Here is a 15916-nt window from a genome sequence, read left to right on the forward strand (position 1 = left end):
TGTGAATTGCTTCCTTAGTAATGCGCTAACTTTCTTTGCGATCGCTTCGCGAATAGCCGTATTTTATGTTTGTTTATGTTCGAGAAATTGTGAATGTAAGTTTGTACTGTGAAGTGAAGTGTATGGTGTATTTAAAAAAACGATAACAGCATTCCTCATAATTATTTTTAATTATAATATTTTAATTAAATTATTGAGTTCGCCATGTCAGGCAAATGTGTGAATAACCCGAACTTGTTTTGTTATGTTTGCGGTGAATTTACTCCGAAGTCACAGATAAATTCCTGGAGAGAAGATTGTTAAGAATCACTCTTTAGTTGAGAAAGACAAGATTCTGTTACCACCGTTACCTATAAAATTAGGGTTGATGAAAATTTTTTTCAAGACTTTGGATAAACATGGTCAGGTTTTTGGGTACTTGAGGGAAAAATTTTCTAAACTAATTGATAGTAAGTTAAAAAGGGTATATTTATTGGGCCAAAATCCGTGAGATCATTCATGATGACAACTTTGTGGAATTGCTATAAAAAAAGAGAAATGTGCATGGTTAGCTTTCAGACAAGTAGGCCTATGCTCTAATTTTCTTGGAAATGTGAAAGCTGACAACTACAAGGAACTTATTGAAGTCATCAGCGTATGGGGTACAATGTATCCTTGAAAATTCACTTTTTACACTCGCATTTAGACTTTCCCCTCCCCCCCTAACATGGGGGCGGTTAGTGACGAATGTGGTTGAGAGATTTGTCATGGAGAGAAGGTATGTAGGAAAATTGGTACAGAACATGTTAGCAGACTATTGTTGGAACCTCAAGGAAGACGTTTCTGATGGCAGTTACAAACGGAAGAGTTCAAGAAAATATATTGAAAATGTGAGTAAAAATGTGTTTTCCCCCCTGTTTTGGATGAAATTTCTTCCCAGAGCAGTCCATTTTTTTTAAATTCCATACTTATTCACTTCAATATTTAAATTTTATTTCATGAGCAAAGAAAGAAAAATGATATCAAATTTCGATGTACTATTACAAAGGAAATTAAATTTCTATTAAAAGTGAAAATGAAAATCCCGGAATAACGAGAGGCGATACAGCGTTTTCAATTCCAGATTTGGATTCAGCGAGATGGAATTATAAATAATCACCTATTTTCGTTCAAAGGACCAAAAAAAGTTTAAATCTGTCTGTCATTGTTATTGGATATCGGCAGCAAGAGGATTAGAGAGGTCTGTGAAGTAGGACCTATCGAAAGTTAGATGTAGGATATGACAGAAAAATGATAGAAGATTGGAAAAATAAAGAAATAGTAGAGTGTAGGCAATCAAAATTGAGAATAAAAGTTAGTAAGCAATACAATGGAGTGAATGAATGAATGAATGAATGAATGAATGAATGAATGAATGAATGAATGAATGAACGAGGGAACGATACATACAGAAAGGAAGAAGGTAGGAAGAAAGGAATAGAAAGGAGAAGACAGTAACTTTCTGGTGGTTTCCTGTTCTTCCATATCTTTACTCGCAAGGTAAGGAACGAAATAAAGTGTATAGTATTAGAAAAAAAATTTGTGGCACAGGTACTTTATACGTCCCAGAAAGGAGGCAGTATGATCAGACATACAACGAAAGAAAACTAATTTTGTTACCTCAACCAATCGTTCTCTTGTGAACCAGGTCGCTCGTCCTCTCACTGCCTCTTTTCTAGGACTTATCTGCGCGATAAAAATTTTTTCTAAGAGTGTACATATGGAATCTTGATGTCAAATTAAAATAAAACATAATATATAGGCTACCTACCTGAAATATTTTTCACAGTTTTTTTTTAAGAAAGACAGCGAGCTGTGCAATATATTAGATTTTGCATGTTTTGCATAGGCCAATTTCTTATTTTATTATGCACATTTCAGACTTTGTGCATATAAATGCTGGCCTTAGGGACAATAAATGTCTCCTTTCAGATGCCGTCACTCTTTTTGAAAGAAACTAACTTCATAGGGCTGCAAGGAGCTGGGAAATATATTATCGCATCATAAGCCGAATCCATTATATTTATGGTTACAGATCTCATATTATGTTCCTGCCACTGTGCAACGTCACAGTTTGCACTGAGGGAGAAGAAAGATAGGAAAATGATGAGGAAAAGAATGTCTAAACCAGTGGTCATCAGCACTCGCTGAAATGTCCAAAGGGCACGCGGTGCTGTCCCGTGTGCACTGTCGTGCAACAGAGAGGGATAGCATACCCGCTAGCAGCTACGGAGTGCACCCTCGTGCACTGCGTTTTCCGCGGGTAAGAGAGACTAGCCCCAGCGTGCTCTGTGCTGACGACCCCTGGTCTAAACTTTTAGCCCGCACTCGGCCAAGCAGCGATCACATCATTGGAAAACAGGCAACCAGATAATTGTTGTTTTGTTTTTTAGTCTCTGACGTCCTCGAACAAGATAAGTCTTTAAACTTAAAAGTCAGATACCAGCAGAGATACAGCACATGTTGACCTACCTTTATGTTTACTTTGCCTTCACGTCTAATCCTAGACACCAATGCAGATTCCAGAGGTACTTGACCATTGTAGTTCTCATCGGAATAAAATGTCTCGTCAATTTGATCAAATAAGTACTTCAACGCAGGGAAGACAACTGTAAGAAATATATATAGAATTTTTAACGTCAAAACGTAATTATTTAAAGATAAAACTTTCTCATCTACGTTCCGTTTGCTTTCTAGATTCATAACATGGTGAATTTCTGACAGGGAAGTTGGAAGTCTATTCTTTACAGATTCTGTGGTATCTTGAAACAAAACACTGAGAAAATTCTGGCCCAATACATCGGCGTTAGGCAAGCTTGAATATAACATTGGAAATATAATTTATGGTGATCACTTTTACGTATTAATTGTGAACTAGATTTATAAATAACTAGTTGCCTAGTTTCAGCTTAGTACGAGTATAAAACATTTTTTTCTACAGATTAGTCAACTCTCCAAGGACAGGTTCAACCTCATAAGTTACACTAAACAGGCGTCACTCATGAGACAACTAAGCTAGAAGATATTGGAGTAGGGTAGCCAGTTCCCTTCCCACTCCAGTGCATAAATCGCTGACTACTAACATATTACACTAATCAGACTTCGTATGCATACAAACAATTATTGTTCTTCCTGTGACACAATGTCAAGTGATATGTACTTCAATATTATTTTCCTCAATTACTGTATCTTGTACAATAATAAAAATTGGTGTGTGTAAAACATTGTCCTTCTGCTATATGACAAAAATATTTTTACGATTTAAAAAATTATATATATATATATATATTTTTTTTTTTTCAAATTTCAAAATGGTGTCAGTTCACTGTGCAGTGACGAAGCGTTTTCCTCATAAACTTGTTAACTTTTTCATGTTCCCTCTTTTTTATTTTATTGCTGAAACTCGTGTTTAAAATATCATGCTCTTTCAACTACATTCCTTGATAAATAATATATTTTTTATTTTGTGTTAGAATTAAATACTGACATTGGACCATTTTTAAATTAATTTATTTTTTATCAGACAATCTATCAAAGGTAGAGAAGTGATCTTGCATAATATTGTAGATATGACATGCATAAATACACACAAAAATGTCATCACAGAATATTGGATAGTTTTTAGTTATGTGGGGAACGCTTCATCACTGCACAGTGAACTGAATTTTGAAAAAAAAAAAAATTGTAAATATTATTTAATCGTAAAAATATTTTTTTTGATGTGGCACAAGGACGGTGTTTTACACATATTAATTTTCATTATTATACAAGATACAGTAATGGAGGAAAAAAATGTTGAATGTGTCCATAATTGTATTGCTGTAAGCTTACTTAACCCCTTAAAGAACCAAACGAAGTATAGACATTTTTAAATGAATACATTTATGACTGTGTCATAAAGAGAGTTAGCCTACTGAACTTTACATTTTCTCAGACAGATTTCGGGACAAAATAAGAATAACACAGTAGTGCGTTTTCTATTAGCTTTGGCGTCAAGTGGAACATTTAAACAAATGTATCATTAATTTCCCATTAGAGGACATTCCTTCCATGACTGTAATATAAATTTTATAGTTGTAAAACGTAAGCTACGTAAGAAAGACAGGATTTATACACTCCAGATCAGTACATTAGCACGATTAGCATAAAAACTAATACATTTTCTGTAAAACGTGTCAGTACTTCAGACAGTATCTATTACATAAGATGGTGGCCTCTACATTATAAAGAAATCTGTGTTATCAACTACTTCTCTTGGAAGATATGTAGCTAGAAATGAATTATCTTTCCAGGTTTCTGAGTACAGTTAATTTCAATATGATTGTGCAACACCTGGAGTTCTAACAGTATCTAAGTGGATCAAGAGCCTCCGAAGAATATCTGAAATGTTTGCTTTGTCTAAACTGACTGGAATTTATCCGACTTTACCGATAATGATTGACTTCCAAGCCTAGAACATCCAGTTCCTTTCCTCTCCATTGCATACATCGCTGATTAGCTACATATTACACTATTCACACTTCAGATGCATATAAATCAATAGAACCCATCCTCGGCGATCTAAAATCAATAGAACTCATCCTCGGCGATCTAAAATCAATAGAATTCATTCTCGGCAGTATATTACATAAATCAATAGAACTTATCTTCGACGATCTATTATATAAATGAATAGATTTCATCCTCGGCGATATAAAATCAATAGAACTCATCCTCAGCAATATATTACTTAAATCAATAGAACTTATCCTCGGCGATCTATTATATAAATCAATAGAACTCATCCTCGGCGCTCTCATCCTCGGTGATCTGTATATTACATAAATCAATAGAACTGATCCTCAGCGATCTATTAAATAAATCAATAGAGCTCATCCTCGGAAATCTATTATGTAAATCAATAGAACTAATTCTCGGCGATATATTACATAAATCAATAGAACTGATCCTCAACGATCTATTATATAAATCAATAGAGCTCATCCTCGGAGATCTATTGGTGTACATAACTCGACTGTGAAAAAAAAAAAAAATCTTCAGGGGATTCTGAAACTAGACGATTCATATGTTTGATATGTTAAAAACCACAGCTTGTCGACTTGAAAATCCATCTTTGGCTTCGATCGACATCATTACGAACTCTTTCGAAATTCTCTGGTATCCGCACAGTTCGACTTTTGCCTGCAGATGTGTTACTTCTTGCAGACGCTTTAGTTCGAAATTTCTGAACCTTATAATTTTTGAATGATAGTATTAGGATCTGGAACCATTTCTTGTCTTGGAATGTTGAATATTCGCTATGTCCTTGTCACTGAGTCTCTGTTAAGAAAATGTTTCAACAGTGAACGCCCGATATGGTACTGTCAAACGAGGTACATTTATTAAATGATATACTTAGACAAATGTTACGCCGTACCTAGCTTCAATCCATACATACCATCCGATCACTACTGCGTAAATCAAAATCATGAGTTCATTCTACTCCACCTTGTACTTACCAGTACTCCATTATTGAAAATGCTCTAATATGTGATTTGAATATTGTTATAATTGTTTCTTGTGTATATATATATATATATATATATATATATATATATATATATATATACATACATATATTATTATAGTAGGTTATTTTACGACGATTTTTCAACATCTTAGGTTATTTAGCTTCTGAATGAGATGAAGATGATAATGCCGGTGAAATGAGTCCGGGGTCCAGCACCGAAAGCTACCCAGAATTTGCTCATATTGGCTTAAGGGAAAACCCCGGAAAAAAAAACCTCAGCCAAATAACTTGCCCCGAACGACAATCGACCCCGGGCCACCTGGTTTCGCGGCCAGACGCGCTAATCGTTACTCCACAGTGTGGACTGGAAAATTTTTTTAAATCTTGAAGGTGTGTTATTATTGTGAAATATCAGGCCCCTTTTCATGTGTTGGATATGAGTCATTCTCTGAGATCGCAGCAATAGAGAGGATCAGAAATGGAAAATTATCAATTTCCCCATAGTACTTGAAACACTACAGTTTAAGTGAACTGGTTTACTGCACACACTTTTTATACCTATCAAGGCATTTAATTGAAATGTTAATATGGTTGGTGTCACCCAGTCATTTTGGCTCCTATTTTATGGTATCACAGGGGACAGTAATTCAGGAGATATTTTATTATGCTTAGACTTTCTTATAATTTTAAAAATACCTGTATCAAGTTGAAGTTATGTTATATAAACAAAAGGAACAAGTCGTACATTTACTACACAATAGACATTTCAGTATTATTATTACCGTCAAAATATGAAGTAACTCAAAGGACATACATTTAACCTAACCTACCTTTATATATGTAAGACTTGAAGCACAATTGCAAACTGTAAAGCAATTCTTCTTCTTTCCACCTATACTATGTATGGAAGGAATATGCTCTGATAACAGCACACTCTACAGCAGAGTCCAGAAATATTAATATTACCACAGACATATTAGGTAACATCAAGGACTTCAATATTCTATGACGCATTTGAAAATAACTTTCTAAGTTTAATTTTCATAGAGTGAGCATGTGATGTGCATAGGTTTGGTATTAATTTAGTAGGAGTTAGTTTTCAAACAAGAGCATTTGAATCTTCCCACCATCTGTGAAGTTGTAAAGCGATATTATTTCAATTTTTTGGTTGTGGACAATTTATATTTACAGCTACTTCAACTAATTACGGAAAACATTTAAATATATAATTATTTGAAGCACAATTAAAATGTTGTCCCAATTGTTCTTTGTGTTCTACTGATTATTTTAAAATTTAATTTATATAGTAAATATGAAACATAATAGTAATATTTGCCATTATTTATTACGTTTAATATAGTTATGATATTATTATATCATAGATGTCATTTTCATATTCCACCATACATCGCGGTCTATTCAACATCTGCATTCTTTTCTGCAAGTAATCGGGAATCTATTTCCAACCTTCATTCTCGAAAATAATTGTTCGCACACCTATGTCGAGGCGAAGGTAGCTAACATAGTGGCAGCGAATAAGCTCATCTTGGAATATTTCGTTTTGTTCATTTTTTAAATAATTCTATGCTTGTCAAGTCATATTCTCTACATATAGTTCTGAATTCTACGTTACTTTGTAAATCAATTAACTCGTCCTGGAACTGCACTCTTACTTTTTATTTATTATATTGGGTTATTTTAAGACTCTGTATCAACATCTCAGGTTATTTAGCGTCTGAATGAAATGAAGGTGATAATGCCGGTGAAATGAGTCCGGGGTCCAGCACCGAAAGTTACTCAGCATTTGCTCGTATTGGGTTGAGGGAAAACTCCAGAAAAAACCTCTACCATGAAGCTTGCCCCTACCGGGATTCGAACCCGGGCTACCTGGTTTCGCGGCCAGACGTGCTGACCGTTACTCCATAGGTGTCGACTGCACTCTCACGGATTGTACTAAATTTACTATGAAAGGATTAACAAAAAGATTAATATCACTCTTCATACGTTTAAAATCACTAAATCTATGTTCTCTAAATTCACATTTGAGCTGTTCCAGTACAGAGACTTAATTAACTATATTTTGTTCAGGCACCATACATATTTTTACAAGTTCACCATCCGTGAAAGGTTTTTAGTGCCTTAGTTAATTTCCAACATACTACATAGGCTAACTTGCTCCAAAACAATGTTTGGCCTTTCATGAAGTGCTTTCAATTCTTGAAGCTGTAGTGCACGTTGCACCCCTGAAAAATTATTTTATCAAAATATCTAGGCTATTTCTGCTGAAATAAAATCAACAAAATAATAATAATAATAATAATAATAATAATAATAATAATAATAATGTTGGTATATGAATACATATTACAGAAAACAGCTTCCTTGTCACTTCGGCATGTTCTGAGTGGCAGAGTCTATGATGCAGTTTTATGTTGCTCAGTAGTATTCCTGACAGTACCTTACAACATAGTAAACACTTCACGTTTTCACCGAACGTACAATAAAACTAGTCTTCCTCCCACACTATACGGAATGATCGTTAGCTTACAGAAGGTTTTGACTGTGTCATTGTCCCGCACTCTTCGTGCGTTTACTAAGTACTTGAACTGCCTTCCGCAGTCATCCGTCGAGCTTCGAACGAGGAACAGCACGCTCAACATTGGAAGGTTGTGATTACAGTACGTAATCGGGAGTCAGAGAATGAGCATACCAGGCATAGGCTTTAGCTGAGTACGAATGTAATACCTACAAAGTATATATATATATGTACACATACAGAGTGGTTCACGAGGATTTTTCGTCCTTTACAGAGTTTATATGCTAATTATGAGCAAAAATGTCATGTAAACATGGGTCCTATTCTCAATATTTACAGAGTTACGTTTCGTTATTGTAACGCATTGCTGTGAACGCGTGATCTTGGTCAGCGTGCAGTCAGCAGCCAGCACGAGCGCTACGGAAATCAAAGATAGCTGTATGCAGTAACGTAGAGCGACGAGTGCCGTTCACAAGCGTGCGGCCAAGTGTACTCAAGCGGACGGCGACATTTTTTAAAATGTGTTTTAAACTCTCCAAGACTGTAAATTAGGATACAAAATTGAACTGCAAATATTTAAGTCAGTGGAAGTGGTGTGATTTGTAATAATTGTTGTGATAAGTGCGTAAGAATAATGTAATTTTCTAGTTAAAAATATAAAAAGATGTCTGTACGAAGCAACTAAGGAGTTCACAGCACATTTTTAGTTTCCTAATACTTGCCAATTAAAGAAATGATACTTTTGAACGGTTCATTCTCTATTTGTGATTATTATTCTTTTACCTTCAAACTGAAGAAAAAACTTATTTTAGAAACAAATTTAAATTAGTGTAACTCTGAAAATATTGAGAATAGGAACTATGATTATCTGACATTTTTGTTCAAAATGCCTTCAGAAATAAGCTCCGTAAAGGACGGTAAATCCCCGTGAATCACTCTGTTTATCTGTCCCATCCTAGAAAAATTCGTATAAGACGTTTTCTGCACTCTGTATGCATATAATTTTACCCGATAGCAAGAGAAGACAGGATTTATCTAGAATATGTTGAAGAGCCCAGCTCGCTAGAGATATGCAATGGCTGTTATTAAACTCTAATATTCAAATGTTTCAATGAAGGATAATTTATTGTATTAAATCATTACTTACTGCGATCAGAGCTAAGAACAAATGTCCCTATATAAGAAACAAAGAAAAATGCTAGAAGTGCGTTCCAAGTAAACATAGTGACAAGCACTCAAATGACTAAAAGAGCATTAGATATCTATATTATATATACAATACTTGAACAGGAAATGTTGATTCATATCACTGCTGAATTATGATTGCTCACACATAAGTAATAATTATTACTGTTTACGTAAATTCAGGGGTGTAAAAGTATCGACATTTCTACTTCGGAGCCGTGTCACTATAATGTGTTGGTGCGATTTAATGATTTACAAAAACAATTAATAACTTTAATATCAAGGGAGATTGTAAACATTTTTATGAGGTAATAGCCTTTTTAGGTTTTGTGCATGGAATTGAAATCTAGGCAATAATAAAGAAAGAAGACAACACAGTCTAGATAGTGGATAGCTTGATATCATAATTTGATTAGACAAAACTTAGTAGTTCAGAATGTAAACGAAAAATAAGGGATTTAAACAAAATGGCTGGACCAGACACTTCATGTAACAATAGCCATGGCGTCTCCAGGATTTCATAGTTGGGGTGCGAATGGAGTGCGATAAATACATTGAAGGTGCTATTAGTAGTATCTAAAATGAAAATGGACCTTCATATTTTATGTCTCTGAATCGACAAATGAAACAATATGCAGTATATACACTATATTATAGCCGATCATAAGATTTGTAGCAATCTGACTGAAAACTACCTAATTACGAGTATTTTCATTATCGTAGAGGAAGTGTTACAAATATGGAATACCATTTTGTTTTTTGTTTTTTTTTTTTTCGTTTTGGAACCTAAATATTTTGAATACTGAACGTAAAGTGTCGTACTGTTATTGCTGAACGTCCCTCTGAATGGTACACGGATTCGTAAGTTGTTGTAAAATATTGAAAAAAAAATTTCCTCAGAATCTAACATATTTCCTTCATAAAAATGGAAATACAAATATGGAATACCATTAACAAGTTACAAGATCAACCAAATTGCAAAATGACCTCTACTAAGAAAAGCACAGAACAAGCATTCAGCATATTTATTAGAAAATGTTTTCCCAACCGTAATACTGAATTCAGATGAATCGTCTCTTACGTATTTTCTCGAACTTGTTTTATGGCTCCTTGCATTGTCTTTTCATTCCACTGTATTCTAAGCTTATTGGAAGGTGAGGTTTCCCCTCTCCTACAGGTGCTAATATTAGTAACGAAACAAAAATCAGATTATAAAGATGGAATACTAATTCAGTAATACTAGTATTTCATATTTGTGACTCACTGATGTAAGCCATAATTTCAAAATATATCACAATTTAAAAATGAAATCATACATATATTACTGTAAGTGTAGATTAATTCTCTTTAAGTATATACTGTAATTATATCATTAATATTTCCATTGATAATAACAATGTATATTCGGCAAAAGAACTTGCTGCCAAAATTTTCATTTTCCTCGAAAACGCAATAATGATAAACATTTCAACAGTTCAGTTTCTAACTGCAAACATTCTCGAAAAAGAGACTGTCAGTGCGTAGTAATTATGAAGACTTCCCCTAGAATATAACACGCCTCAGGTCGTATATCACACTATTTCGTATTTGTACCCCTATTTTCATATTATTTGTAACTCTTCCTCTATTCTCTTATGGAGAACACTTAAAATGATTCTGATACCTCAGCGATTTATCTTTTTTCAGTATGAGTTCTTTGAAAAAAGTTTCCCGACCAGATCCAACATTTCAAAAACACTTATTAGAGATTGTTTTTCATTTTCGGAAAGCAAGTCCTAAAGAGTGAGCCTATCCAATAGAAAATTTATTTTATTTTACCACAATACTCATTTTATTACATTAGAAATATTGTACGGTTGGGCACAAGAAACTGAACTAAATTATCACTAGAAAAGTACAGAAGAGACTGAAATGTAATTTGGTACGTATTAATTGATCCAATACTGTCGAGAGTGGTCTATTTACGAATGTTACAAGAATGTTCTGAACTGCAAAATCTTATGACTTCGCAACTGTGATTGATTAGCACACATACCAAAGGCTTGAAACAGAAATTAATAAAACGGTAGCTTGCAAAATGCACGATAATTTTGAACCATTATTCTCCCATTGTCGCTTTATAAATTATAATGCACCTTTAAAACATGAAATACGCAGACTATTGTTTTATTGTTACAAGTTACACGTTACTCTTTAAAATGGTCTTAGATGAGAACTGCAAGAATTTACATACAACATTTTTAACGAAACATTTTGAACAGTGAACAAAGCAATTTTACTTGAAGCAAGTAAAGACATAGGTTTGGAAGTAAATGCCGAAAAGAGAAATTATATGAATATGTCTCGTGACCAGAACATAGTACAAAATGCAAATATAAAAAGTGGAAATATATCCTTCGAAGAGGTAGAAACATTCAAGTATTTTGGATCAACACTAACAAGTATAAATGATAATCGGGAGGAAATTAAACTCAAATTAAATATGAAAGATAAATATAATAAATTAATAAAAATAAATAAATCATTTTTAGACTTAGAAGCTTTTATTCTCAAAAAAAGCTGAAAGTTAGAATTTATAAAACAGTTACTGTATATTACCGTCTGTTCTGTATGGTTGTGAAACTTGGACACTCACTTTAAGAGAAGAACAAAGGCTGAGTGTGTTTGAGAATAAGGTACTTAGGAAAATATTAGGAACCAAGAGGGATGAAGTTACAGGAGAATAGAGAAAGTTACAAAACGCAGAACTACACGCATTGTATTCTTCACCTGACATAATTAGGAATGTTAAATTCAGACATGGGATGGGCAGGGCATGTAACATATTTGGGTGAATCCAGAAATGCATATAGAGTGTTAGTTGAGAGGCTGAAGGACAAAGACCTTTGGGGAGACCGAGACGTAGATGGGAGGATAATATTAAAATATAGTTATGGGAGGTGAGATATGATGGTAGGGACGGATTAATCTTGCTCAGACTAGGGACCGATGGCGGGCTTACGTGAGGGCGGCAATGAACCTCCGGGGTTTTTAAAGTCATTTTTAGTAAGTGAACCATGTACAACAGTTATAACTTATTTTGAAAATCCACAATAAAGCTTCATATCAGCATAGGAATACCTATACAAAATTCAATTTAAATAAAACTCCTTTAACGATGGGTAAAATAAATATACTTTGAAGGAATCTACCTTAACTTAAAATTACATTTAATTCATCATGATCATCATTAATAATATATACATGATTAAACACAATAATTACATTATTGGTTATTTTGATAGGGTTCTGAAAGGGGTGCGGGGATTCCGGAAGGAGTGCGCAAGCTTCTCCTCGCACCCCACTAGCGCCGCCCCTGCAGAATATCTATTTCTTGAAAGATCCTTTCAATGTAAATGAAGTGGACTAGAGAGTATACAGGCTTATCCATGAGAAAGATGAAAGAGTTGCATTTGGCTCGATTCTTGTAGTATGAAATACTGCTTTATTAGTTTCATAAAAGTCTGTTAAATGCGACAGGCTCATGTCAGTAGATTTACTGCGGGACACAATTCGGGCACACCGGCGACGCTGATATAACCTCGGCAGTTGCAAGCGTCGTTAAATAAAGCATAAGATTTTTATAAAAACATAACATCTTATGGAACCGTAAATATAATTTGTATACAAAAAATATATGCTACCTGTAACTGTCGTACAAAGTTTCATAAAAATCTGTTAGGTAGGAGAGAAGTTATTAATTTCCTATATAAAGGGGTAAGTCTCTTACTCAAACGTAATCAGAATGTACCCAAAGTTTCATAACAATCCGTTATAATCCAGAGAAGTGCCGACCTGGTTGGCGAGTTGGTATAGCGCTGGCCTTCTATGCCCAAGGTTGCGGGTTCGATGCCGGGCCAGTTCGATGGCATTTAAGTGTGCTTAAATGCGACAGGCTCATGTCTGTAGATTTACTGGCATGTAAAAGAACTCCTGCGGGACAAAATTCCGGCATATCCGGCGACGCTGATATAACCTCTGCAGTTGCGAGCGTCGCAAAATAAATCATAACATTTAATTTAATTCCAGAAAAGTTACTAATTTTGTCCAGCTATATTTTTGGGTTCTTGCACACTGCAATTGCAGGCAAATGTGAGAGCTGCAATGAACCTTCGGGTTCTCAAAAAAAGTTAATAATAATAATAATAATAATAATAATAATAATAATAATAATAATAATAATAACAGTAAATTGAAGACATAATCTTATAACAAGTACACATTCATAAGTACCTCGATTGTGGTGTTTCATACTTGTATACAAAATAATGATCCAGAGTTGAAGATGCTAGGTATTATAAAAATAATTCTTTTAAATAAGGTCCAGAAAGAGACGATATTAAAATTTTATAATGTTATGGCCGTACTTGTGTTCCTGTGTGACTCAGGCACTTGGATTCTGATAGATAACGTGGAGAGAAGAATTGGAGCAGTTGAAAGAGACTTCTAAGACCGTTAGAAGGAAATCTTAGAGCAGTTTAAAGTTACAGAAATATGTGATAATTATTGATAAATTACAACAATATAGACGAGAATGGCATGAACACCTACTAGGAATGGACCGATTCAACATACAATGAAGAATGCATAATTATCAATCGTAAGGGGAAATAAGCGTTGGACGACCAATGAATAGATGTAGTCAGCCGTAAAATTTTTGATATCGGAACAGGGAAATTACCTACTAAACAATGTATGCACTTGGTGATGAAGTTAATAATAATAATAATAATAATAATTATTATTATTATTATTATTATTATTATTATTATTATTATTATTATTATTGGCTTTGCTGTCTATTATATAAACCCCTGTTCAAATTGTACTGTTGATATGTGGACATAATCATTTCTTATGGGGATTAAAAAATTATTGTAGCTCGCACTGAGATACGTCAGTAGTCATAATTCCTAAATTACTTTTAAATTGCCATGTATAAAAAAAAAAAACCGGACCGACGCAATAATCAAAGTCCCCGAAATAAGCCACTGCGCATGCCACGCCTGCATTCACAAGATAGCGAGTAATCTATTGAAATTGTTGTAGTTTCGACTGCTGACGTAGCCCATTTCGAAAGCCATTATAAAATAAGCTGGTAAAATTCATGTTCTGGGAATAATAAGTTAATCAAGTAGTAAAATATCGCTGCAATCGAAAAGTATTGGGAATAAATTTGAATAAGGAACAAAAAAAGTTTCCTTCTCGGACAGGATTCGAACCACGAATGTCTTAGTTACCAGTCTACCGTGCTGTCACTGTGAACAAGGCTCTGAAATCAGCTACAAGTGTCGGTCCGGTTTTTTTTTTGCCACTACTGTACAGTATTTGCACGTTGATATAGTTATACAAGGCAAAGAAATTTAACATTTTTAATGAGTATGAATGAATGAAATTACACGTTTAGCCATGTGACTCTGAATTTAAAGTCTAGTATTGATATCATAACTTTTGTAACCTAATTGACACACAATTTCCGCTCGCGGTATCCCACATTTATTCAGTACTTCCTTCCTATTGTAATATTATAAGCTTATATTGAGAAATAAGTACATGACGAGCTTCTCTTTCAGTGCCAATCTGATTCATGAATGAGGTCTGATTGAGGTTAATGTCATTGTAATAACTTCACCAATAATTAGAAGCAATAAAAATTCCAAAAAGTTATGAATACCGAACGAATTAGTAAAGCAATATGTGTGTCTATCTCATACGTTCACAGTACCACATTATGCCTCCAGTTAAGTAGCCACCACCGGTATGGCTCTGTAGGCAGGTATGTTTTCCTGCTGATCCGAAACTACGGTCTTAAGTGGGTTTGATTCCCACTTGGAATTATTATCTGGTTGGGTTTCTTTCTCCAAGTTTTCTCTAATCGTATGACGAATGTGAGGTAAAATATGGAGGATCTTCGGCCTTATCCCACCAAATGCCATCTCGCTATAACAAACTCGACGACGTCAAAGAACCCTGATAATTCATAGAGCATCGTTAAGTAACTACTTAATTGGATAACATGCCTGCAAGCGTGTACATTATCAAGATGACATGTAATTTTTCTTTGTACTATTCATGCATATTTTATTATAAAATTTATTCAATATTCGATTTGTGGTCCTGTTAACAGCATGACTTAACAGCAGGTGGCAATGTAATAAAATGAATATTAAAACAACTAATTTTACTTAAAGAAATATACAGGCTGATTCAAGGGGATTTACCGCCACTTACGGAGCTTATTTTCGAAGACATTCTGAGCAAAAAATGTTATATAAACATGTGTCCTAATATCAATATTTTCAGAAATACAGTAATTTGAAGTTTTTTGTAATACTATTATTCTTTAGTTTTAAGGGTAAAAGAATATTACAGATAAAGAGTAAATTACAATAGAATTCCTAGTATCCGGTAACTGTGGGACAAAGCCAGTGCCGGGTAATTGGAAAATACGTTTATAAGTTATGTAAAGTTATGTAATGCACAAACTTATTTTCCATGTTGAAATTTAGCAATTTTCATATAGATCAGCGATGTCAGACAGAGCCTAAACGGAGCGGAGCGCTCCACTATAACTCGTTGCGTGCTCAGGTGCTTCCACAGACATAAGCAAGTTCACGCTCCGACTGGAC

General features: G+C 34.2%; 2 protein-coding genes across 3 annotated transcripts in view; one reads left to right on the top strand and one right to left on the bottom strand.

Moving 5' to 3' along the window:
• LOC138698869 (uncharacterized) overlaps positions 1-9297 on the bottom strand; it is a 58648-nt gene extending 49351 nt beyond the window's left edge. The window contains exons 1-2 of one of the 2 annotated variants that reach the window (XM_069825075.1): positions 9211-9297; positions 2491-2627 (exon numbers count right to left, since the gene is read on the bottom strand). In XM_069825075.1, coding sequence (XP_069681176.1) covers positions 2491-2627; positions 9211-9286 — 213 coding nt within the window. In that variant the 5' untranslated portion in view covers positions 9287-9297. The remainder of the gene's footprint in view (positions 1-2490; positions 2628-9210) is intronic. The other variant, XM_069825076.1, reaches the window with a different exon arrangement.
• Positions 1-15916, top strand: part of Csgalnact (Chondroitin sulfate N-acetylgalactosaminyltransferase) — a 1311749-nt gene that overhangs the window by 997014 nt on the left and 298819 nt on the right. The gene's annotated exons all lie outside the window — the stretch shown is intronic.

The sequence above is a fragment of the Periplaneta americana genome, chromosome 4 (genome assembly GCF_040183065.1).
Source record: "Periplaneta americana isolate PAMFEO1 chromosome 4, P.americana_PAMFEO1_priV1, whole genome shotgun sequence".
NCBI lineage: Eukaryota > Metazoa > Arthropoda > Insecta > Blattodea > Blattidae > Periplaneta > Periplaneta americana.